The 24,147-nt window shown below is 39.7% G+C and overlaps 1 protein-coding gene across 1 annotated transcript; it reads left to right on the plus strand.

Moving 5' to 3' along the window:
* The first annotated feature begins 5,750 nt into the window (after window positions 1-5,750).
* On the plus strand, window positions 5,751-6,502 carry LOC150041304 (uncharacterized). Its single transcript, XM_090326407.1, has 2 exons — window positions 5,751-5,952; window positions 6,145-6,502. Exons 1-2 carry the CDS (start codon window positions 5,809-5,811, stop codon window positions 6,343-6,345), a joined length of 345 nt encoding a protein of 114 aa, XP_090182533.1. The 5' UTR covers window positions 5,751-5,808; the 3' UTR covers window positions 6,346-6,502.
* Window positions 6,503-24,147: the final 17,645 nt, after the last annotated feature.

Here is a 24,147-nt window from a genome sequence, read left to right on the forward strand (position 1 = left end):
AGTTTTCTCCTAGAATAGATATTTCCCTGAGGTGGATTCAAATGCTTGGGAAACTGGCTTTGCCACTGAAGGCTCAAACCACATTTCATGTTGATAGGATGTTAAGTTGATAAGATAGAAGTACAGTCAACCCTGTAATCCTCTTACTCAGGAGGCTGAGATCTCAAGATGGCAGTTTGAGCTATCTGTGCAGGAAAGTTTGTGAGATTCCTATCTCTGAATAACTGCCAAAAAAGCCAGATGCGGAGCTGTGTCTCAAGTGGTAGAATGTTAGCCTTAAGCAAAAGAAGCTCAAGGAAAATATCCAGATCCTGAGTTCAAGACGTAGGACCAACAAGAATAGAAGTACAGTCGGCCTCTCTTAAGCTTCTCTTAAGAAAAATTTATAGATAATTCTATTTAAAGAGCCTTGTGTTCAAACAGCCAAATTCTCCACTGTGTGTATTTCAGAGATCCCAAAAATATTATCTAAAAGCTGAAAACTTTATTGATCCTTCAAGAGTTCAGTCTATTTCATGACACTCAAGAGAATAGATTTTTTATAACACCCAAAAGAATACGTAGCACAGACTTATATGATAATTAAGTGACCTAAAAAGTAGTATTTGGATTTTCTTATTGTCTAACTTTAGTTGGAAAGTGAGAAAAGATGACAGCAAAAATATCCTATAAAAGGAAATTACATGGGGCTGGGAGTTTGGCCTAATGGTAGAATGCTTGCCTAGCATGCACGAAGACCCAGGTTTGATTCCTCAGGACTGCATACATAGAAAAAAGCTGGAAGTGGTGCTGAGGCTCAAGTGGTAGAATGCTAGCCTTGAGAATGTCCAAGGACAGTGCTCAGGCCCTGAGCCCAAGCCCAAGACTGGCAAAAAAAAATTACATGAAGAACTGAGACATGCCACCTAAGAACAGAAACAAGACCTCAGTGCAATGTGCAATGGGACATTATTGGATCTTCTTGCCTCAGCTGAGCTGCCCTAGATGTAAGGCAGATCTGCCTTATCTGAATTTCAGATCCATGGCATGATAAAAATAATTGGTTATTTTTTCACTGTGTTTTGGGAATATTTGTTATAAGACTGATAACTGAAACAATGTTGCAAAAAAATTCATGCTAAACCAACTAAGCATTAGGCTGCCTACTTTAAGCTATGACACATACATGCAAGCCCATCCACTTTACAGCAGAGAGACAGGCCCTGACAGAAGTTCTATGAGTACTGATGACAAACAACCGAAATACTTCTGTGATAGTTTCTCCTTTTTAAAATAATCAAAGGAAAATGCTTTAAAAATCAAAGATCTTAAAAGTACTTTTTAATAAATCTATTATTTAGTATATTCTGTTCAAGTTAAGAACAGTTCATTAACCTATGCTAGACACAAGAAAGTTTCCAACTCACCTAATTCTACAACTACTGAATCTATCTATCTGTCTGTCTATCTATCACAATTCTGGGGCTTTATTCTACCACTTTTAGCTATAGCACCAGTTTCAGCTTTTTCTGTGATTAATTGGAGATAAGAATTTCACAGACTTTCCTGCCTGTGCTGATCCTTAGATTTCAAGTTCTTGAGTAGCTAGGATTGCAGGTGTGAGCAACCAGCACCTGGCTAAACTATTCACTCTAAGTATTTAAGGTTACTCCCATTTTAAAATGGGAAAATTGAGATTGAGGCTAAATATGGACACGTTTACATGGCTAAAAAGCAGGAAGAGAGAATTATACTTAAGATTTCTTCAGTTACTAGTAACTTTTTTTTGCCAGTCCTGGGCTTGAGCTCAGGGCCTGAGCACTGTCCTTGGACTTTCTCAAGGCTAGAACTCTACCACTTGAGCCTCAGCACCACTTCTGGCTTTTTCTATATATGTGGTACCGAGGAATTGAACCTAGGTCTTCATGCATGCTAGGCTAGCACTCTACCATTAGCCAAACTCCCAGCTTGCCAGTAACTCTTTTATTCCTAACTCCTCAAGAGGATGAGATCTGGAAGATTGTGGCCCAATGCCAACCAAGCAAATAAGTCCAAGAGAATCTATCTCCAGAATAAGCAGAAAAAAGCCAAGCTGGAGGCATGGCACTTTATACAGTGCCAGCTCAGCAAACAAGCTGAGCAAGTACAAGCCCTTGAATTCATCTCCTTAATATCAGCCAAAAAAAGAATTACACTCATCTTTTTTTACTTCCGCATTCTACACTGTTAGTATTTAGATAAAATCCCCCAAAGGCTCATTTGTTAAAGGATAAATTCCAAGCTGGTAGTGATATTAAGAACTGATTGGATCATAAGGATGCTAACTCACTTCATCAATGGGTTCATTCAATTAGTTGATACCTCAGTGAGTTAGTAAGGAGTGGATCCTAGATGGAGGAAGTAGATTACTGTGGGTACACCTTTGAAGGGGACATCTTATTCTTGATCCATTTCAATTTCTCTCTGTTTCCTGTCAGGCATGAGGTGAGTAGATTTCCTCTGCCATATCATCCTGTCATATTTCTGCCTCATCACAACCAATAAATAGTGGAGCCAGTTTACCATGGAGAGATATAGTTGAATTGTGATCTGGAATAGTTCTTTCCTCTCTCAAGTTGATTATGTCAGATACTTTGTCACACTTGCAAACTGATGAACATGTACCTTTAAGCAGCATGCATGATAACCCTCAAACATTGATACTTCAGGATATCATGATTATGCTATGGTGATGCATGAAGTAAGAGAAAGGGAAGAGAAGGAGCCTATTAGTCTCATTCCCTCCAGTTGTTGTTACCAAATGGAGCATTCCTTCTTTTATTCTGAATACAGATCAAAGCTCATTAGTCACACTGGCCTTAAGAAATTGTTAACCTACCATATCTGAAATGAGTCAGACAGAATTCAAGGGCTTTTGTATATTAGGAGATATATAAAAGCATATTCATAGTAGTAATATTTTATGACATTCAAATGTTATAAATAGCTATGATGTCTATTATAGTCACAATGGACTGACTGTGGTATGTTCATATAATTGTATACTGTACAAGAATAAACCAACTGCAGATATCTCTAATAGTGTGGGTAAATATCTACAGCAAATAAATACATAACAACAGAAAGTGAGTTAGTGGTTGCTTGGAGGAAAGATGAGGGGAGAGGCATACTAATGATTACACATACTCTTTGGGGAGTAATAAAATGTTTTAACAGCTCTAGCTAGTCAGGAAGCTGAGATCTTGAGATTATGATCCAAAGCCAGCCCAGACAGGAAAGTCCATGAAATTCTTATCTCCAATGAACCACCAAAAGTCAGAAGTGGAGCTGTGGATCAAGTGGTAGAGCACTAGCCTTGAGCATAAAAGCTGAAAACCAGCACCCAGGTTTTGCGTTCAATCACTGGAACCAGCACTAAAAAAAGAGAAAGGCTTCAACAGTATGGTAATACTGACAGGAATGTCGCTCAAGTTGTAGAATACGCATCTAACAAATGAGACATTGAATTCAATCTCCAGAACTGTAAATATTAAAACTGTGGTGGGATACAGTTCTGTGAATGTTCTAGAAAGCAGAATTGAATACTTTCATTCAAAGTGGATTGTATAATATGTGGATATTATTACACGAGTTAAAATCCCAGTAAGAGATTTTTGAAATCTGGAAGTCTTAAAGGTAGGGCATAGAAGGCTAGAGGACAGACTGTCAGCTTTTTGCCAATGTACCAAAATCACCTCTTGTATCCCAGGACTGGACGGGGATTCTGGCAAAGGACAAGGATATGTTTCCAAAGGTACAATGACAAAGTAAGCAAATGAAGGACTCACACCTGTAATCCTAGCTACTCAGGAGGCTGAGATCTGAGGATGGTGGATCAAAGCCAGCCTGGGCACAAAAGACAATAAGACTCTTATCACCAATTAAGCACCAGAAAACTGGAAGTAGCACTATAGCACAAGTGGCAGAGCGCTGAAATGTCTAGGCTCAGAGTTCAAGCCCCACGACTGACAAAAAACAAAACAAAACAGGGCCAGGAGTTTGGCATAGTGATAGAGTGCTTGCCTACCATGTGTGAAGACCCAGGTTCAATTCCTGGCAACCACACACATGGAAACCCCAGAAGTGGGGTTATGGTTTAAGTGGCAGGGCCTCAACCTTGAGGGGGGAGAAAGCCCAAGGACAGTGCTCAAGCCCTGAGTTCAAGACCCAAGACTGGCAAAAATAAAAGCCAATGAAGGAAGGCAGTAGATCCTGTCACAGAAGTGTAGCTTTTAGTTCCCTGTGAAATCTAGAGCTGTGGGGGTCATGTGAGTTTACTAACTGTAACTGCTTATCCATTTAGCACATTATACTTCATAATAGACCCCATTTTACCAGTGGGGTTCAGGGAATTAGCTATGTGTTATAGCATTGAGGGTGCTGGGGTTCACTAAGTCCAGCTGCTTGGAGATAAAAAGAGATGCTTTCACATTGTTTACTTTAAAAATTGACTCCTAGCTGGGCGTGGTGGCTCACACCTGTAATCCTAGCTACTCAGGAGGCTGAGATCTGAAGACTGTGGTTCAAAGCCAGCCCAGGCACTAAAGAATATGAGACTCTTCTGTCCAATTAACCACTAGAAAATGAGAAGTGGGGCTGATGCTCAAGGGTTAGGGTGGTAGCCTTAAGCTGAAGAGTTTAGGGACAGCACCCAGGCCCAGAGTTCAAGCTCCACGACCCCCCAAAAATGACTCCTACAGGCCTACCTGAATTAAGGGATTATAATCATTCTGTACAACTCAATCATCATCATCATAATAATATTCTTTAAAGAAAGGATACCTACCAAAAGCCCACTATGGGAAGTTAGAGGACATTTTAGGCCAAAATATTTGAAAAACAGAAAAAGAGAACCATCTCATTTTTTGTACTGGGATGGTAGACTTGAGTTACAGTGCAGCTATGTGTAACTCAGAAACACCTTGGTGCTTTTTTGGCTCTGTTTCCTCAGAAAGGAAACAGTCTTAAGTGGTTAGATCAGTTTTTCCCTCAACATCTTTCAGGAAACTCTACAGTATTTTAATGAACTGTATTACCCACTAAGTCATGTTAAAGTTCTGGCCTTCAGTGTAAATACATTTGTAAATATGGCCTATATAAGTAAAAGATGAAGCTCTAAGTTTGTGGTCTTAATTATATAGGACTTTGTATCTCTATAAAAAGAGGAAGATATGACATATGTATCTGCCTCCTCTCCTCCATATGAGAACATTATGAGAGGGTAGTCTTGTACTACAGATAGTCTTACTAGAACAAAAACCAACCCTTAGAGCACCTTGAGGGAGGGGGAAGGTAAAGGGTGTAGAAGAATGGGGCAAATACAGTCATAACCAATGTACATATGTGAAAATAGAAGTAGGTAAATTAAGGGTAATGGGTAGGGTTGGGAGAGGTGGGGGGCAATGATGGGATGGGGTGACATCCATCAAGATGTCACATAACTCAAAAACTGATATCTTGAATCGAAGTTCCTCTGTACAGCTAGAGATAGATTTAAAACCAAAAGAAGTACTGAAGCGAAATTCTCTTTTTCAAATTAGAAATTCTTGACATTCCCTTCTACAATATACTTCTTTCCCCTCTACAGCCCCACTACAACCACCTGCTCATGCATGAGGATGTTGGTTTGTGACATGTAAACCGCTCTGGTCGGGGATTGGCTGGTGAGAGTGGCTATCTGATCTAATAATGACTAAGGGCGTGGCCACCCTGTCCTGGGGTATATGTATGAGTGTCCGGTGGATGAACCGTTAAACCGTCCCAACAGCTCCAGACTGTGAAGAAGCAACCATGGTTGTGATCACTCGGAGCAGGGCTGCCGCCATCGCCGCCCTGTTGGCTGCCCAGGAGGGGACCTCACTCCCACGAGGGCCACTGAACAAACGCAAGAAGAACAAGAAGAAGGCCACGTGTCCCCACAGCTCCAAAGGAAAGGTGAGGTGACTCACACAAGGCCTTGTTACCCTTGTTCCTTGATGCGTCCCATCCAAAAGGCCCTTCCCTGGCCTCCGCTGGCACAAAATGTTCCCAGCCCTCACCCCTTCCGGTCAGTGCGCTGTTTCCATCTCCCCTCCTCCCTCTCCTCCCCATCTGTGCCTTTGTAAGAACTTGTGGTTGTCCTTCCAGGCCCCGGCAACACCTGCTGTGGTGGGTCATATCAAGCGCCGTGGCCGGTATGGGACCTGGAAAGTCGTGCCTATCACTGCGGTACCAACGCCCGACAGTGGAACAGGACCAGCGCCAACCAGTGATCGCGTCCCTAATGTGCGCCTGCGTAAAATCCAACCTGCGAAGAACCAGAAGAAGAAGAAAAGTCCATCCTCTTAGTGTCCACCTAGGCAGCCACTACCGTGAGAGCCGGGGACGATCCTCGGGGCCATCTCCGAGGCCTCCACCGCCTTGGCCTTTAGCAGGTGGTAAGCTGTGTCCCAACGTATGTTATCAGTGAGGGCACAAGATGATGAAATAAAATACAACCAGATGATCCAGTTGTGCTTCTCTGTGCTCTGTGATGGTGGGGACGGAGAGAGAAGGAAAGGGGAGAAGAGGGTGAGGGGGAAGGGGGAGGAAGGTGAGTCCACTGGGGATGGCTGTCCAATCTACAGATGCCCAGTGAACCAGACATGGAGGAATAAAACCCATGGAAGGTGACAGGGAAGACAAATTTCTCCCTTAGCACTTTGTCCTATAGGTGAAGGAAAGGATGCGTGTGTGTGTGTGTGTATAGACTGAGATCCAGGTGAGCAGAGCTATTAGAGGTGAAGTGGTAGTATTCTTTCCCCAAAAGGGAAAAATCTGATTAAAATACTGTATATGGGTGTGAAATACAATGGTGAAACCCCTTTAAAGAGGGGGGGGGAGGTGGAGGGATAGTGCCAGAGGGGGTGATCTGGATCAAGGCACAGTGTTTGCATATATGCACATGTCACAATGAGCAGTGTGTGTTCAGTGGGTGGTGGTGGCATGGGGATGGTGAGTGTGTAAGGGAGATATGGTGTGTGTGGTGGTGGTATCTCTCCACAAAATAGCACACAACTTAATTGGCCCCAAGACAGAGTACTATTTCGTGGCTCCAACCCAGTAAACTAAGCCATGGAAGGCCCTAAAATGGACCCAAAATGTGTGTCAAGAAGTGTGCCGAATATCAAGGGGAAGGCAAATAGACACATGGAGAGGAAGGTTTGGCAGACACAGGCAAAATATTCAATGCAAAACTTAGGTTTATGGATGGATTTGAAGGAGATTAAGAAAATGAATGCAAAGTTGATGATTAAAATGCATTGTATTTTTTTTTTGCCAGTCCCGGGCTTGGGCTCAGGTCCTGAGCACTGTCCTTGGACTTTCTCAAGGCTAGCACTGTACCATTTGAGCCTCAGCACCACTTCTGGCTTTTTGCTATGTAAGTGGGGTACCGAGGAATCGAACCCGGGTCTTCCTGCATGCTAGGCAAGCACACTACGACTAGGCCAAACTCCCGGCCCCCTTATAAATCTTATTTTTTTTGCCAGTCCTGGGCTTAAGCTCAGGGCCTGAGCACTGTCCTTGGATTTTTCTCAAGGCTAGAGCTCTACCACTTGAGCCTCAGCACCACTTCTGGCTTTTTCTAAGTATGTGGTACCAAGGAATCGAACACTGGTCTTTGTGCATGCTAGGCAAGCACTCTACCACTAGGCCAAACTCCCGGCCCTTGTATTTTTAAACTCACATGGAGACATCCATTTGTTCAACTACTTAAAGTGAAAATAAATAGACAAAAGAGCACTTTGATGTTGAGCTTTGAGTCAGTAGAACTATCAGAAATGAATGATGTTTAAGCCATCAAGTCACCAGCATTGTGTTATGGAACTTTTAGCAGACTGATATTGCTATAGTGGAATGAATATATCAGTTCATAAATTTTCATTTAATTTTTTAAAATTTAAAAGCCCTAATAAAAGTCATGGATATATCTATATGTGTTGTTTGCCCAAAAATGTTCATATTTGGAAAGATCATTGAATAGGACTTTTTCCTGTGAGCTTAGATGAAGAGCAATGGTTATTTCAGGATAATATGTGTTCGATAAATATATAACTAAGTCTAGATTCAAGTAAGAATCCAAATAAACCCTCCTGACAATAGGAAAAATGTGAATTCATGACCATCTTGAAGTTTTTACCGTGGTAAAATACACCTGACAAAATTTACCATCTTTTGTCCCTCAGTTGATGAGTGGATCAACAAGTTGTGGTATTTGTACACAATGGAATTCTATGCTGCTGTCAGAAAAAATGACATCGACCCATTTGTTAAGAAATGGAAAGTCTTAGAAAAAATCATATTAAGTGAAGCAAGCCAGACTCAAAGGAACTTAGGCTCAATGGTTTCCCTCATTTATCATAATCAGTAGAAACCTTGGGCTCGACTAGCAGAGATCTGCAATAGAGCAAAACCTTGATACAAAAGGCCATATAGTATGAAGCTAATTGAAAGACCTCCAGAATATTGAAACAAAAGCCATATAATGAATGATTGTTGTCCTTAATGTACTATGTTATCTCGCAGCTCTTTTGCTGTTCCTTGGTTATCTCATATTGTTACAGTATCTCACTTTGTTATCTGATATATTGGATTTATTTGTATTTGGTTATTTGAAATTGGATAGGGAAGGGGGGAAAACCAAGACTGGGGGGGCGGGTGGAGGGGAGGGTAATGGGTACCAAGACATGTGAAAGGGTATCAATATATGTGAATTAATGCACCTTCTATCTGGCAAATATCATGTAACCCCTTTATTAATTACAATAAAAAATATAAAAAAGAAAAATTACCATCTTTACTTTTTGAACTCTTCAGTTCAGAAGTGGCAGTAAATGCATTCTTTGTGTTTTGCAATCATCACCAACCATCCAACTCCATTTTTTCATCTTGTAAAATGGCGATTTTATACTCATTACAGAATAAGTATCCTTTCTTCATCTGCCTACCCACTGTCATCTATGAGTCTACTTTAAATTGGTATCATATTTTGTTGTTCTGGCCCTGGAGCTTGAACTCAGGGCGTGGGAGCTACCTTCAGCTTCTCTTGCTCAAGGCTAATGCTCCTCCACTTCAGCCACAGCTCTACTTTCAGCTTTTTGGTGGTTAATTTTGTAGATAAAATCCTCACTGACTTTCCTGCCTGGGCTTGCTTTGAACTGTGACCCTCAGATCTCAACTTCCTGAGTAGAGATCTTTGCTGAGCTACTGACGCCCAGCAAATAAGGAATAATTTTGAATTAAAACATATTTCACCTTGCATTATTTTCACTTAATCTACTTTCTACTCTTCAGTTGGAATCCATATATCATTCTCACACATCTCCACACTCCATCCTCAGGCCCTTATGTTTTTTTGTTTTTGCCAGTCCTGGAGTCCTGGTGCTTGAACTCAGGAACTGGGCCTGAGCCTTTCTTTGCTCAAGGCCAGTGCTCTACTATTTGAGCCACAGAGTCACTTTCAGCTATTCTCTATTTATGTGGTACTGAGGAGTCAAACTCAGGGTTTCATGCATACTAGACAAGCACTCTACTACTAAGCCACATACCCAGCCCTCAGGCTCTTATGTTATACTTTATTTTTCATTGCATGTACTATTTATAATAAGTAGCTCTTCACATATGTACTTTATGGTCCTGGGGCAAGACAGATTAAGGAATATGAGACATAATATACAGCTATCAGAAATTCAAAATATTTAAAGCAAATACAGGAGATATTCATCCATTTACTTCCCTTAAGATTAAGAAACCAAAGTAATTTTAGGGAAAATTTAGGATAAATTCTGAAAAGTGAAGCCCGGGAAAGGCAACTCAGACAAAAGGAAAAAACCCAGAAGCACTATCTTCTTCCAAGAGAGACAACAAGACTCCTTCCTTATCTCAAGGATAAGCATCTGTTTTATGGCAGGATGCATTCTCACCTGGAAGAATGCTGAAAACAGCTAAGAACTCAAAGTGTAACAGCAGGAGTGATTAGAGCAAACATAAAATCCCTATCTTGGCATAACTTTGAAGTCAGAGTCCCCCCCTCCCGCCTTTATCATGTAAATATCCCTGATGCCAAAGAACTGAGATTCTATCTTCCTTCTTCAGCACCCACACTCTTAGTATAGAGTCCCCACTTTTAGAGGGAAATGTCACAAACACTCATCTGTATCCAGTACCAGTCCTAGATGTCAGTCACTCAGTGGATGCCTATCACTCTCACCCAACCTACTTCTTTAGTCTGATTGCCGAAGGTTTTATAAGCCAATCAATCAAAGCTGAGTGTTTATGGAATCCTTACACCATTGCAATCTCTTTGCTGGATGTTGAAGGTGAGCTTGTGAAAAAGCCACAGAAGCATACACACCTACTGAGGAATACAAACCAGTCAACGTAGCAGGATTGATTTAATGATGAAGACATTACAAATGCCTTGAGCATATGTAAGAAGGAAAATGGAATCCACTTTACAAATGAGAAACCTGAGTCTTAAATGAACTTACATGCTCAATCACAATAGCTGGGAAGAGTTGAAGAAAGAAATTCTCAAGTTTTTGTTTTCTTCCCTATGGAGTTATTCCACACATTAAATCAGTGTGGAATCCTATTCTTAACCAGCATACTACTCATTAATTAAAGCCTTCATTATTAAAATAAGATTATTTTTATAATGAAATTATTCTATAGACTTATTGCAGTGGAGCGGTGGAGGTTATTTTTGGACTGAAAACTTTTAGCATGCAGTGGCTTTTTCTCTCTTTATAAGTAAGCCCATTGTTCTCTTGGTTGATTAAAGGCTCCATACTGAGTAGCATAGCATTTAATAATACCATAATATCTGTTCAGTATGGCAGAGATTTTTTTTCATTGTATAACTATTCTGTTGAGGGAGTGTCTTGATCATAGAAGGTATTATAAGTAATATAATTCCATTTCTAGGAGCTGACTTGGGATTCCTTAGGAAAGAATAGCTTTTTAAAATATTCTGGGCCTAGGCCCTGAGTTTAAGCTCCAGGACTGGTGGAAAAAAAAAAAGTTTTCAGGTCGGGAGTTTGGCCTATTGGTAGAGTGCTTGCCTAACATGCATGAAGACCCAGGTTCAATTCCTCTGTACCACACACAGAGAAAAAGCCAGACGTGGTGCTGTGGCTCAAGTGGTAGAGCTCTAGTGTTGAGAGCTGCCAAAGATAGTGTTCAGGCTCTGAGCTAAAAGCTCAGGACTGGCAAAAAGAAATTCTGGGAAAGTTTATTTTCCAATAAAATATGTAGGGAGTCATCCAGTGAGATTCTTGATAAAAAAAATTGGGATAAGAATTTTCTTGAGGGGTCGGGAGTTTGGCCTAGTGGTTAAAGTGCTTGCCTAGCGTGCATGGAGACCCGGGTTTGATTCCTCAGTACCACATATATAGAAAAAAAGCCGGAAGTGGTGCTGAGGCTCAAGTAGTAGAGCTCTAGCCTTGAGAAAGTCCAAGGACAGTGCTCAGGCCCTGAGCTCAAGCCCAGGACTGGCAAAAAAGAAAAAAAAAGAATTTTCTTGATAAGAAAATTAATTTTCTTGGTAAGAAAATAGGCTATCTACCCTAGAAAACCTAACTGTTGGTCATTCAGAACACATATTGCAAACTGCCACCATTGGTAGTTAGTATGCTTCTCAGTATGTTTTTGTTTTGTCTAGGTGACTTAAATTTGTTATTTTACAAATTTCCATCCATCCCAAAGCAGTCTCCTTGAGCTTCCAGTTTCTGCATAGATGATTATCACTATCTTCATCCTCCCTATTTCCTCCTCCCTGTGTTTGATCCCCTTTCCCACTCCCATTTAGTCTCCAAATTAGTTTTTGTCATAAACTGCATGTTAATTGCTCGAGGTTTCAGCGCCTGCAAGTATCATTCCTCCCCTCCCCCATCCAGAAATGAGGCAGTAAGCTTTTTGGGTGAGATTTTTAAAAAAAGTACAAATGGCGTTTCATGCTTTAAATAATGCAACTGCTTTTGCACAGCCTCAAGATCAACCCATAAGTAAAGGCTTTTCTCAGGTGGTTGCTAAGCACTACCAACGCAGCCTGAGCTTGTGTGAATCCGGCTTGTAGATTCTCGCGACCATGTTGGAGCCAATCAAAGCTCTTTACTCCCAGGATGTTGATTACTGTATTGTCTGCTTCAACTGTTGCCTGTTCCCTCAAGGAGCAGTGACTAAACCGTTTTCCTATAAATGTTTTTTTTTTTTTCACAAATTCTTCCTGGGGACTTTAGCACTGGATTAATTCCAACTGGCAAAATAACTCTAAGCTTGTTTGAGAGAATCTTCCACACAGCCACTGAACAGATCAAATCAGGACAATTCTTTGTGTATGCAGCCCATTTCATTCCCTCTGGTACCAAAAATATGGGGTTTCATTTTCAATGCTATCCTGAGCTAAAGGATGGTGGATGGGACTGGAGTAAGTGAAAACATCACAGTGCTTGCTGTATTTACTCAGATTCAGCTGTTTTTTTTTTTAAAATAAGTGTGTTTCATATTGTTAAAAGCTTTTGATTAGCTTCCAGATTTCCTAACAAAGTTAATTATACCAGTTTCTGACATTTTTTCTAGTGAAGGCACAAAATTCAGAGTGTGATTTTTTAATGGTATTTTTCATGGTGTTATAGTTCTTCTATACTTGGGCAAAATTTTAATTATTGGGCAACTCAAAGAGGTCAAATTTTTACTCATTTTGAACATGTCATCATACATATAAGATTTGCAAAGCTATACAACTGTTTCATGGGTATGACAGGGCATAAATTTGGGCTCACTCACACTAACATCAAGTGTTTCTACAGAGCTTATCTAGAATCAGCACTTGGCTGAGTATTTATGAAACTAAAATCATACAAGGTATTTCTCTTGAATATATTGAGCCAAATTTTAGGACCAGGACCATAAAATTTTTCTTGGCTCTCCTCAGGTTTTTGGAAACTGAACTAAGCAAACAAAAAGTATAGGAAAAAATAGAAAGCTGTTCAAGAACACTGCATAATTTTGAGGTTGACTTTGGACCTGCAGAGACAGGAATATAACCCACAACATTTCTTTACCTAGCAGTGCTCAGCATTTAGGTAGTTACTGTGATGTTTCATGAAAGTTTTTTTTTTAATTTTATTTTGGAAAGTCTCACAATGTGATCCATGGTGATCTTGAACTTGAGATCCTCTTATGTGAGCCTCCCAAGTGTAGGAGTGTTCTTCCACTCTATATTATATTATGACTATTTTAATATAAATAATATTGGAGCCTGAATGGTCTATTGCCGGAAGCAGTGGTTCACACCTGTAATCTTAGCTACTCAGGAGGCTGGGATCTGAGGACTGCAGTTTAAAGCCCTTGTTCTAAAGTCCGTGAGATTCTTATCTTCAATTAACTACTGAAAGTGCTTACCACTGGAAGTGGGGCTGTGGCTCAAGGGGCAGGGCGGTAGCCTTGCGCTGAAGAGCTCAGGGACAGCACCCAGTCCCAGAGTTCAAGCCCCATAACCACCACTGCCACCACCACCAACAACAACAACAAAAGCAACAAAAATATCAGTCTCTCTAGAAGAGCAAAAGAGAAAAAAAGTGAAGTCTTAGCATTAAGTAATTTGAATTTAGGTGTCAATTTCCAGAAAGTTGCTGGTAATACCAGTCTCCAAATCACAAAAGGAGCATGGAAGAGGTTGAGTTCATGGGTAGTCCTTTTCAGTGAGAAAAGAAAGATCCCTTAAAACTCATCTCCAGGCAATCATGAGGATTGCCAGTGTCATTCATCTCACTACTATCTTAGGAATTATCAAACTGTGTTAAACTTAGGTGTTTATCTTGTCTTTATGACTAATCTGGATGACTTTTGAGGCCAAGGACTCTTTTTTATTGGTCCTCATATCTCCATCATCTAGTCAGGTTTTAGATATATCAGTTCCTTTGAATGAATGACATGCCCTCTAAAATCTCATTGGAAGGGGCTATTCAACCAGCTTATTTAATAGGCACCACTCACTTATATGAGCCTTTAAAAGAATATCCTGCTGGTGCTGAGAGCATAGCCTAGTGTTAGAGTGCTTGCCTAGCATGCAGGCAGCTCTGGGTTTGATTCCTAGGTACCACATACTCAGAAAAACCCGAAAGGGGGCTCTGTGTCTCAAGTGGCAGAGCACTAGCCTTGAGCAAAATGTGTCCAAGGACAGTACCCAGCCTCTGAGTTCAAGCCCCCGGACTGGGAAAGAAAAAAATTACACTGCTGCCTAAAAACTGTAGAAACTAAATTTGAAAATAGCAAAGCTAGCAGAACGAAGTGTTGATCACAGTGGAGACTTAAACATTCGGTGACTCCTTAAGTTTAGTGCATGAGTGTTTATTATCCTTCACTAATTTCAGTCATGGTCACACAGAAGAAAGGAACACAATAGAACTTGAAATAGTATGAGAAGGCCTTTAAACTTTTGTCTCTTTCATTTTGTCAGTTGTGGAGTGTAAACTCAGGGCCTGGATGCTGTGCCTGGGTTTGTTGTTTTGTTTTGTTTTGTCTTGTTTTTCCAGTCCTGGGCCTTGAACTTGGCCTGAATTCTATTCCTAAGCTTACTTCACTTAAAATCGTTATTTCCAGTTCAATCCATTTTCCTGAAAATAACAATTCCATTTTCTTCAAGACCAAAGAATGCTCATTGTATATGTGTACTCCATTTTCTTCATTCAGTCATCACTTTATGGCCATTTGGGTTGAGACTGAAGTTGTGCTGCTGTGAATGGTGCTGCTAAAACGTGTGTGCAGAGATCTCTATTGTATAATGTAAGTCATGTGCATTTTGTGGTTTTTTTTTTTTGCCAGTCCTGGGCTTGAGCTCAAGGCCTGAGCACTATCCTTGGACTTTCTCAAGGCTAGAGCTCTACCACTTGAGCCTCAGCATCACTTCCAGCTTTTTTCTATGCATGTGGTACCGAGGAATCGAACCAGGGTCTTCGTGTATGCTAAGCAAACACTCCACCACTGGGCCAAATGCCCGGATCGCATTTTTTATTTATTTACTAAGTGATAGTAGTCTGAAAGAGCTACATCCTAATTGATAATAGATAGTTTGAAAGGGATACATACTATAGAATGTCAACTCTATGATATTCTGGAAAAAGCAAAAATATAGAGATAAAAAAATAACAGGTTGCAGAAGAGAAAGACAGAAAGAGGTACATACATCACTAGAATTTTAAGCATTTGCATTTAACACCCAGCCATACTCTCTTAACTCTTTCGGTCATAAATGCATATGCCCATCTAAATTATTCTGAGACTGACACTTCAGAACAGAAAATTATAGATGGATGTTATGGATATAGCTGCAAACCTCCTCAACCAAATACTAGGAAACCAAAGACACAAATTTTTAGCACCATTATGTGCCGTCACCACATAGGATGTACCTATGAATAGTCCAAGAACGTATGGCTGATTTAGTATCCGAAAATCAATCACAATACACTATAGTGAAAGGGTATACTCGTTGGGAGGCAAGACTCATCCTGCTTGGCCTGCATCTTTTCCTAACAACAAGAAACATTGCAAGAGAGACAACATTGTTTCAAATGAGAGTTCAGCAAGACAAAAGCAATTTACCTCATTTCCTCTCTAGCCCCTTCTAGTTCTGAATTCGGAAAGGGACCCGATCAGGAATTAACAACCAGCAAGTTGAGGGATCTAATCAACAAAAAAATCACTTTCCAAAACATCAAATTGATAACAGGAGAAAATAATCAGAGCACAGCCTAAGATATAAACACCCTGACACTCAGCCTCTTTGAGAGAGAGAGAGAGGAGCAGTGGCCTTGAACTGAGATACTTCTCTTTAAAGTTTTCCACACTCACTCTTTGTTGGCCTAGTTCTTGAGGCAAGAACTTGAGAAATCAACAGCAACAGTAACTATTTCTTTTTATTAAATATTTTTATCATTATAAAGGTGATGTACAGAGAGGTTACTGTTTCATAAGTCAGGAAATGAGGACATTTCTTTTAGGACAATGTCATCCCTTTTTTTCTGTTCTCTCCTAGAGAAACTAGTTCTTATTAGTTTGGGTAAACTTAGATGTCAATGGCTGAAGATTATTTTGCAAGTAACTCTTTTTAATGCAAAATATTAATGTCCAGTGGAAAAAAATGACCCTAAAGGTTATGTTTTCATTGCGGTAAGGACTCTGAACACTTTTTATCTTAGAATCTTAGTATTGTTTTTTATTACACTATTTTAAATACAATTTCACAATTCTTCCTTTGAACCTTCTTTATCATCTGCCTGGTTCCTTCAATAATATTTTAATTCTTTAACATACACAGAAACATTTATTAGAAAGGAATACACTTGTTTTGATTTTTTGATTTTTTTTTAATCATCGGGGTGATATCCAGGGGGGTTACAATTACAAAAGGTAATGAGTTCATTTCTTGTTGCACATTGTTATACCTCCCGTATTTATCTTCCACTTTCCTTCTACCCCCCAAGTTGTAGAGTTTATTTCCAACAACACTGACTTGTACATATTGTTACATTGGTTCACTCTGTCCTTTGCCTCATTATTTTGTTGTTCCCCTTCCCTAGGAAAGGAATATACTTTAAACAGACCCGAAGTGGATCATTCTAAAGAGAATGATTTTTATCCTGAATAGTTAAAAATATTTATTTTATTTTTTGTTTGAGTGTGCTAAACCCACGGCTTGAATTCAGAGCCTGGGCACTGTCCTTGAGCTATTTTGCTCAAAGTTAGTGCTTTGCCACATGAGCCTCTTCTGGTTTTGGGTGGTTAATTAGAGATGAGTCTCACACATTTTTAAATGGCAAAAGGAAGATGGCTGTCATGCACAATAATAGACATAACACAAAAATGAATTGTTTTTTCAGAGTAAAAAAAACAGAGAGAGAGAGAGAAATGAGTCTCACAGACTGTATTGCCTGACCCGATTTTGAACTTCGATCCTCAGATTTTAACCTCCTGAGTAGTTAATATTTTATGTGTGGGCCATTTTTGTATACATGAATGTGGTCCTGGATCCCTCCCCAGGACCAGGTCATGGGCAGAGTCACTGTCCCAGGGTTTACAACACATCAGGAATTCTACATGACATTTAGATTTTTGTTTGCTAGTCCTGGGGCTTGAACTCTAGGCCTGGGCACTCTCTCCGAGCTTCTTTGTGCTCAAGACTGGTGCTATACCACTTGAGCCAAAGCACTACTACTGGCTTTTTCTGAGTAGTTTGTTGGAGATAAAGAGTCTCATGGACTTTTCTGCCTAGGCTGGCTTCAAACTGCAATCCTCAGATCTCAACCTACTGAGAACGAGGATTACAGGCATGAGCCACCAGTGCTTGGCCATATCTATTTTTAATAACTAGGTTTCTGTCTATTTTATGTGTGTTTATGTGTGTACTTGGAAACATAACCCAGAACCTTGCATATGCTAGGCAAGAGCTTATTTTTATTCAGCCCTGGGGCTTGAATGCAGGGCCTGGGCACTCTCCTTGGGCTTTCTCAAGTCTAGTGCTCTACCACTTGAGTCACAGCACCATGTCTGGCTTTTTCTATGTATGTGGTGCTGAGGAATCAAACCCAGAGCTTCATGCATACTAGGCAAGCACTCTACCATTCAGCCATGCTTCTGGCACCTAGGCAATAACTTTTTATGTACGAGGCTCTATAGCTCTAGCCTCTCTAGCCTCTCACTCCTTTCTGGTGCTAGTCCTGGGGTTGGAACTCAGGGCCTGAGCACTGTCCCTGACCTTTGGCACTCAAGTCTAGCTCTCTACAACTTGAGCCACAGTATTATTTCCAGCTTTAGGCAGTTACTTGGAAATAAATGTCTCATCAATTTTCCTTCTCAGGCTGGCTTTAAACCATGATTCTCAGATCACAGCCTCTTTAGTAGCTAGCATTATATCAGTGCATAGCAGCTTTTTTCTTTTAAAGCATTGATTAAAAAATACTGGGTAACAATCTAATCAGAACATGAATATATGAACATCTATTCTACTATGTGATATTATGAGATATTAAGTTAGCACACATCTTTTTCTTTCTCTAATGTACGTTGTCGTGGTATTGGGGTTTGAACTCAGAACCTTGTCATTGCATGCAGTGAGCTGCTGTTGTTCAATGGCCTAGGTTTCTTTTTCCCACTTGCTTTTGCCATGTGTTTAATAGCAGTTGGTTTTGATCACTAATCTAATAATTAAAACCCATCTTGGTTGAATTTATAGCCTCTGCATCTCCATGAGTAGTATATTCTTTCTTATATCTTGCCAGTTATTCTCCTTGATCTGTAAGTCTTGTATCTTGCCTGTACTTCTTTGATCTTCAAAAACGGCTTTCAAGGCCACCAGCTGGGAGTTGGAAGCTGGAAGGGCAGACAGTAGATCTTCCCAAGACAATTTTTCAAGGCTGGGGCCTCTAAGGGGAAAGGGCCGCTTTCAAGTTGTAGGTTCATTTCTTTCCACAATAATGGAGTTATGGTACCTGTTCAAATATTGCCGGCTTGGCAACAACAGTCACCAATATGAAAATGAATCCCCATGGGTGGCCCTGCTCTTATTCCTTATCCACCAGTACATTTCCTAAATTAATCCAAAGCAGGGAAGTTTTTTTTTATTACTGTATGACATTTCATAAAAATAGTTACCAATAGTTAGTGTGGAATTCTTCTCCCTCTTCCTGGAAATGGATTAGTCACGTTTGCCTCACTTAGAGATATCCAGCTCTTCCAAGCTTCACCTTGGCAGCCATTAAGCAAAAGAAAAACATGGTAGTCATCCAAAAAGGGACAACCCAGTGTTAGAGGGCAGGCTTCATGAAAATCCTTCCCATTGCCCTATTAGTTTTGCCAAGCATCTTAGCCAGAATGATTATTCCTGGAACCTTATATACCTTGTTGAGATGTTACCGTAGTAAGCCCTTTATATACATGTAGAAATTTGCATGCTCACATTCAGTAGAGAGTGCTAGATGGTTCTTCAAAGTACTTTCATCAATGCACATTTCTATGTACAACAGTTGAGAGCTCCTGTTCCTGTTCCCCCACATCCTCATCATTTGCTATTAACATCTTTAACTTGGACATAGGCAAGAGAGTGGTTTTTTTATTGTGGCTTTAATGTAAAATTCCTTGATGACTGACATTGCCCACCTTTTAATATATTTATTGGCCATTTGGAAATGTTCTTTTACTATGTGTCTCTTGAAGTTGCAGGCTCATTTTCCCATGGTCTTCTGTTGTTTTCTTACTGATATGTGAGAAATATTTATTTTGTAGCAAATATCGCATACTCTTTGGCTTGCCTTTCCACTCCCTTCCGTCCCTCCTTCCTTCCTTTGTTCTTTCTTTCTTTTTTCTCATGATTTTATTCAATACTGGATTTGAGCTCAAGGACTTGTACTTGCTAGATAGGTGATTTACAACTCAAACTATATCCCTAGCCCTGTTGTGCATTATTTTACAAATGAAGCTTTTGATTTTTTGCTCACACCAGCCTCAGTCCTTCTACCTGTGGCCCCCAATGTGACTGGAACCACAAACATGTACCAGCATGTTCAACATATTGCTTAAGATGGGGTCTTGCTAACTTTTTTTCCAGACTAATCTCAAACTAATCTCCTCAATCTCTACCTCACGAGTAGCTGGTCGGGCTGGCTTTGAACCATAATCCTCAGATCTCAATCTCCTGATTAGCTAGGATTACAGGTGTGAGCCTCTGTGCCCAGCCACAAATTCAAATATGTTGTAGCATATTTGAATTAGAAGCATCACTACTCTTGCATTTGGGGCTACTATTAAGTAAAGTAAGAATTACTTGAACATAAACACTGCAATGATTAAAACCTACTCTGATAGCTGAGATATTAAATGACTAAACAAGTGCGTTACTAAACAAGTGGGTAGCACATACAGTATGGATACACTAGGTGATTAGCATAATGGGGGAAGAACAACATGATATTTCAACACGTTACCCAGAAGTATGTGCAATTTAAGATTTATGAATTGTTTTATTTCTGAAATTTTCTATTTCGTATTTTTAGATCATGGTTGATCATGGGTAACAACAATATGAAAAGCGCTGGGTGTCGGTGGCTCACACCTTTAATCCTAGCTACTCAGGAGGTTGAGATCTGAGGATCACGGTTCAAAGCCAGCCTGGGCATAAAAGTCTGCAAGACTCAAATGTCCAATTAACCACCAGAAAACCAGAAGTGGCACTGTGGATCAAGTGGTAGAGCACTAGCCTTGAGCTGAAGAGCTCAAGGACAGCACCCAGCCCCACAACACATACACCACACACACACACACACACACACACACACATACACATACACACACACACACACACACACAGAGTATATATATGAAAGGCCAACCTTACATCATGGGGCTGGGCTGCTGTACATTTTAAGACTATATGGATATACGTGTACACAGACACACAGACACACAGACACACACACACACACACACACACAAACTTATAATGTCTCTTGGGAGACTGAAGCAAAGGAATGTGTCACATTTGACAACAAACTAAACAAACTCATCTAATTAATTACTAGTTGCTTAGCATAATTCTGTTCTTTATTCCTTTTCCATGTGGTCCATTTATCCCAATCTTGCTGGCTGCAAGCTACTAAGATAAGTATCAGAGTGTCAAATAGGTTGCCTATGCCTTCTTTGAAAATGCAGTCTTTGTAACATAGCCCTGTACCAGGTCCCATGAAATGTAAAGGACTTCTCTCCTCCGTGTTACACGGAGTTGCTTAGAATCTAGAGCATATCATTGAACGGAATTCCAGAGCCTTTCTTCAAATGTTCCCTACAACTTCTGGCTTTCTCACCATTTACTGACCACAAGAGGTCACTCAGTACATAGAGATAGGGTCAAAAACCTATTAACTCTGTCCTCTTCCTTTGTCTCTTGGTTCACTTCTCTAGAAAACCTCCCACAGTTTATATGTAGAAACAAATGCAGTGTGATGGATAGACAACTAAATTCTTATGCTAGCTGCAGCCAACATAGAAGTTCCCATTTACTTTACCAATAGTAAAAGCTCTGCAGATTCTTGATTGAATCGACCAATCCTTAAAATGTGTGTATCTGGTGAAGATGCAGTCACAAATTATGTAGGAATTGGAATAATAGAAAGAGACACTTGAAACATAACTAAATAGAATATAGAAACTGAGACCCTTTTTGCATGAGATCCTTAGGTAGGCCGAAATCCAATTTGACTGGTGGTCTTATAAGAGAAAAATTTGACAGCATAGGGAAGAGGTGACTTCCTGCAAACCAAGAAAAGAAGTCTCTAAAACAACTAGCACTATTGAGAGCTTGATTTCACACTTTAAAACCTCAGGATTTGGAGAAAATAAATTCCCATTATTTAAACCACTGTCTTTGTTACAATAACCCTAGCAAACTAATATACTGTTCCATATAGCATAGTAATTGATAGTTTATTACTTCATAATTTTGGCATTTTAAAGATGAAAAAACTTGGCCCAGAGCTGCCACAGATACTTTGGAAAAACTTAACCAAAGTTGACATAAAACAAAAAGAGGCAAAAGTTCAGTCCATGAGCTTCTGACCAGATGTACACTTGCAAGTTAAACAACCATAAACAGGACAAAGTATACAAAATAATAGCTTTTAGACATTGAGCAATAGGTAGGACAGGGCAAATTATCTCCAGGACAAAGGGAGGTTCTCAGTTTACTAAATCCCCCAGTTTACATTTTGTCGTTTTGTTGTAAACATAGATGAGGACACAGATTCAATAAGCCTACAAATTAAGAGTTGGGCACTAGTGACTCATGCCTATAATCCCAGCTCCTCTGGAGGCTGAGATCTAAGGATCCCAGGTCAAATTCAGCCACAGATGGCAAATCTGAAAGACTTCTTTTTTTGTGGGGGGGGTCAGTTTTGGGGCTTGAGCACAGGGCCTGGGCACTGTCTCTGACCTTTTTCACTCTGTCACTCTAAGCCACAGCACCACTTCCAGTTTTGGGGTGGTTCATTGGAGATAAGTCTCACAAACTTTCCTGCTTGAGCTGGCTTTGAACTCCTTCCTGAGTAGGTAGATCTCAGCCTACTGAGTAACCAGGATTTCAGGCATGAGCCACCAGTGCCTTACTATAAGATTCTTATCTTCAATTTACCAGCAGAAATATGGATGTGGAATTGCTCAAATGGTAGAATGCCAGCTGTGAATGAAAAAGCCCAGCGAGAGCACATGGCCCAGAGTTCAAGTCCTAGTACAGACATTCCCCACAAAAAGAAAAAAAGGAGGAAGAAAAAGAAAAAAAGGAACAGAGATTATAAGAGGTATAGGAAGAGAAGGGGGAAGAGGAAGAGATGAGAGGTGAATCCCCAAAAATGTCACTTATCAGCCAGGCACGGTGGCTCACGCCTATAATTCTAGCTATTCAGGTGGCTGAGATCTGACGATCCTGGTTCAAAGCAGCCTGGGCATTAAAGTCCACATGACTCTTATCTCCAGTTAACCACCAGAAAACCAGAGGTGGCGCTGTGTCTCCAAGGGTAGGGTGGTAGCCTTGAGCTGAAGAGCTCAGCTCCATGATGGAGCCAAAAAAACAAAATCACATATAAATGTAATAATAAAAAACAAAAAATTAAAATTAAAAAAATCCATCCAATGGAATGCTCATCATTACTGATACCCAATAGAAATTAATCAAGCATACAAAGAAGCATGGAAATACAACTCATCATGAGGATAAAAGTAAATCAATAGAAATATGAGCTAAAGAAACATGCAAGAAGGTGACTATAATTACAGCTATTTGAAAGACAGATTTTGTGACAATTTCAGTTTGAGGCCTGTCTGGGCCTAAAATTCACAAGACTCCATCTCAGCAGTGGACATGGTAACAGGTACTGAGATTCAAGGCAGGCACTGTGCAAAAATGTGAGATCCTATCCAAAAAATACCTATGGAAAAAAAGGACTGCATGGTTGACTCACAGGTTCAAGTACCTTGTTAGTAAGATCAAGACCCTGAATGCACAGTACCACAAAAATAAATAAATAGAAAATTAAAACATATGAGAGAATTACTAGGTGCAAACATTAAAATAGCTACTATAGCTAGTTCCAAATGTTCAAAAAGGTACTAAAAATTATGAAGATATTAAGAGGCATGGAAGACCCAAAGTAACTTCGAAAAAGGTAATTTCTGAAATAAACAATATCTAAAAGTAATTAACAGTAGATTAAATACTGCAGATGGAATATAACAAACATGAAGACATAGCAAAAGAAACATTCAACTGAATACAGAAAAAAAGGCCAAAAAATGATAGAGCGCCATTTAGCTCTGTGAGATCACTTGAAGAAGTCTAATACAATGTAGAGTTCGGGAAGACAGAAAAGAAACATTTAAAGAAGCAATAGTAAAAAACAATATGAGAATAAAATATACAAATCTGAAAGGCTCAATGAGTCTCAAGCCACGTGAAATAGTAAGAAAAACGCATATAGGCATAGGTTTAACTACTTAAAATCAGTGATAAATGGAAAATCATAAATGAAACCTGAAAACATATTATATGCAGAGCTACATTAATTACAGAAGAACAAAGATAAGGATACAAACCGGAAGAAACACTTTTTCAATATACTTCTACCAGGATAATTATGTTAACATGAATTTGCAATATTTGGTTGAACTCTGCTATTGTTTTTTAAGATTTTATTAACATTGATTTTTACATCATATTTCAAATGTCATGTTTAACAAACAAGTATTCAAGAAGGGAATCTCTATCAGAAGAAACATATTTGAGGAAGAGAAAAATACACTACCAACATTCCTATGAAAAATAGTCTTCAAAGGAATGTGAAATAAATACATTTACAGGTAGAAAAGAGCCCAAAAATATATCAATCAAAAATATATCAATCCAAAGTTCAAAAAACAGTAGGGCAAATTCTTTAGATGTCAACAAAGTAACAGAGTAAAAGTCCCACATAACGAATTCCACAGAAACAAAGTCAACAACCACAAATCCCATCCATCCCGTATCTGTCAGAGCCAACTTAGAATTATGGAAAGCAGTCAGATGCTTAT

This window comes from Megascapheus bottae, chromosome X (assembly GCF_031878675.1).
Source record: "Megascapheus bottae isolate mThoBot1 chromosome X, mThoBot2.hap1, whole genome shotgun sequence".
In the NCBI taxonomy this organism is placed as follows: Eukaryota; Metazoa; Chordata; class Mammalia; order Rodentia; family Geomyidae; genus Megascapheus; species Megascapheus bottae.

Bases quoted from the DNA above. Each gene is read 5' to 3' on its own strand.
- LOC150041304 (XM_090326407.1), top strand. From the start codon at position 5,809: ATGGTTGTGATCACTCGGAGCAGGGCTGCCGCCATCGCCGCCCTGTTG. The intron at 5,953-6,144 runs GTGAGGTGACTC...TTGTCCTTCCAG, and splicing joins CCCACAGCTCCAAAGGAAAG to GCCCCGGCAACACCTGCTGT.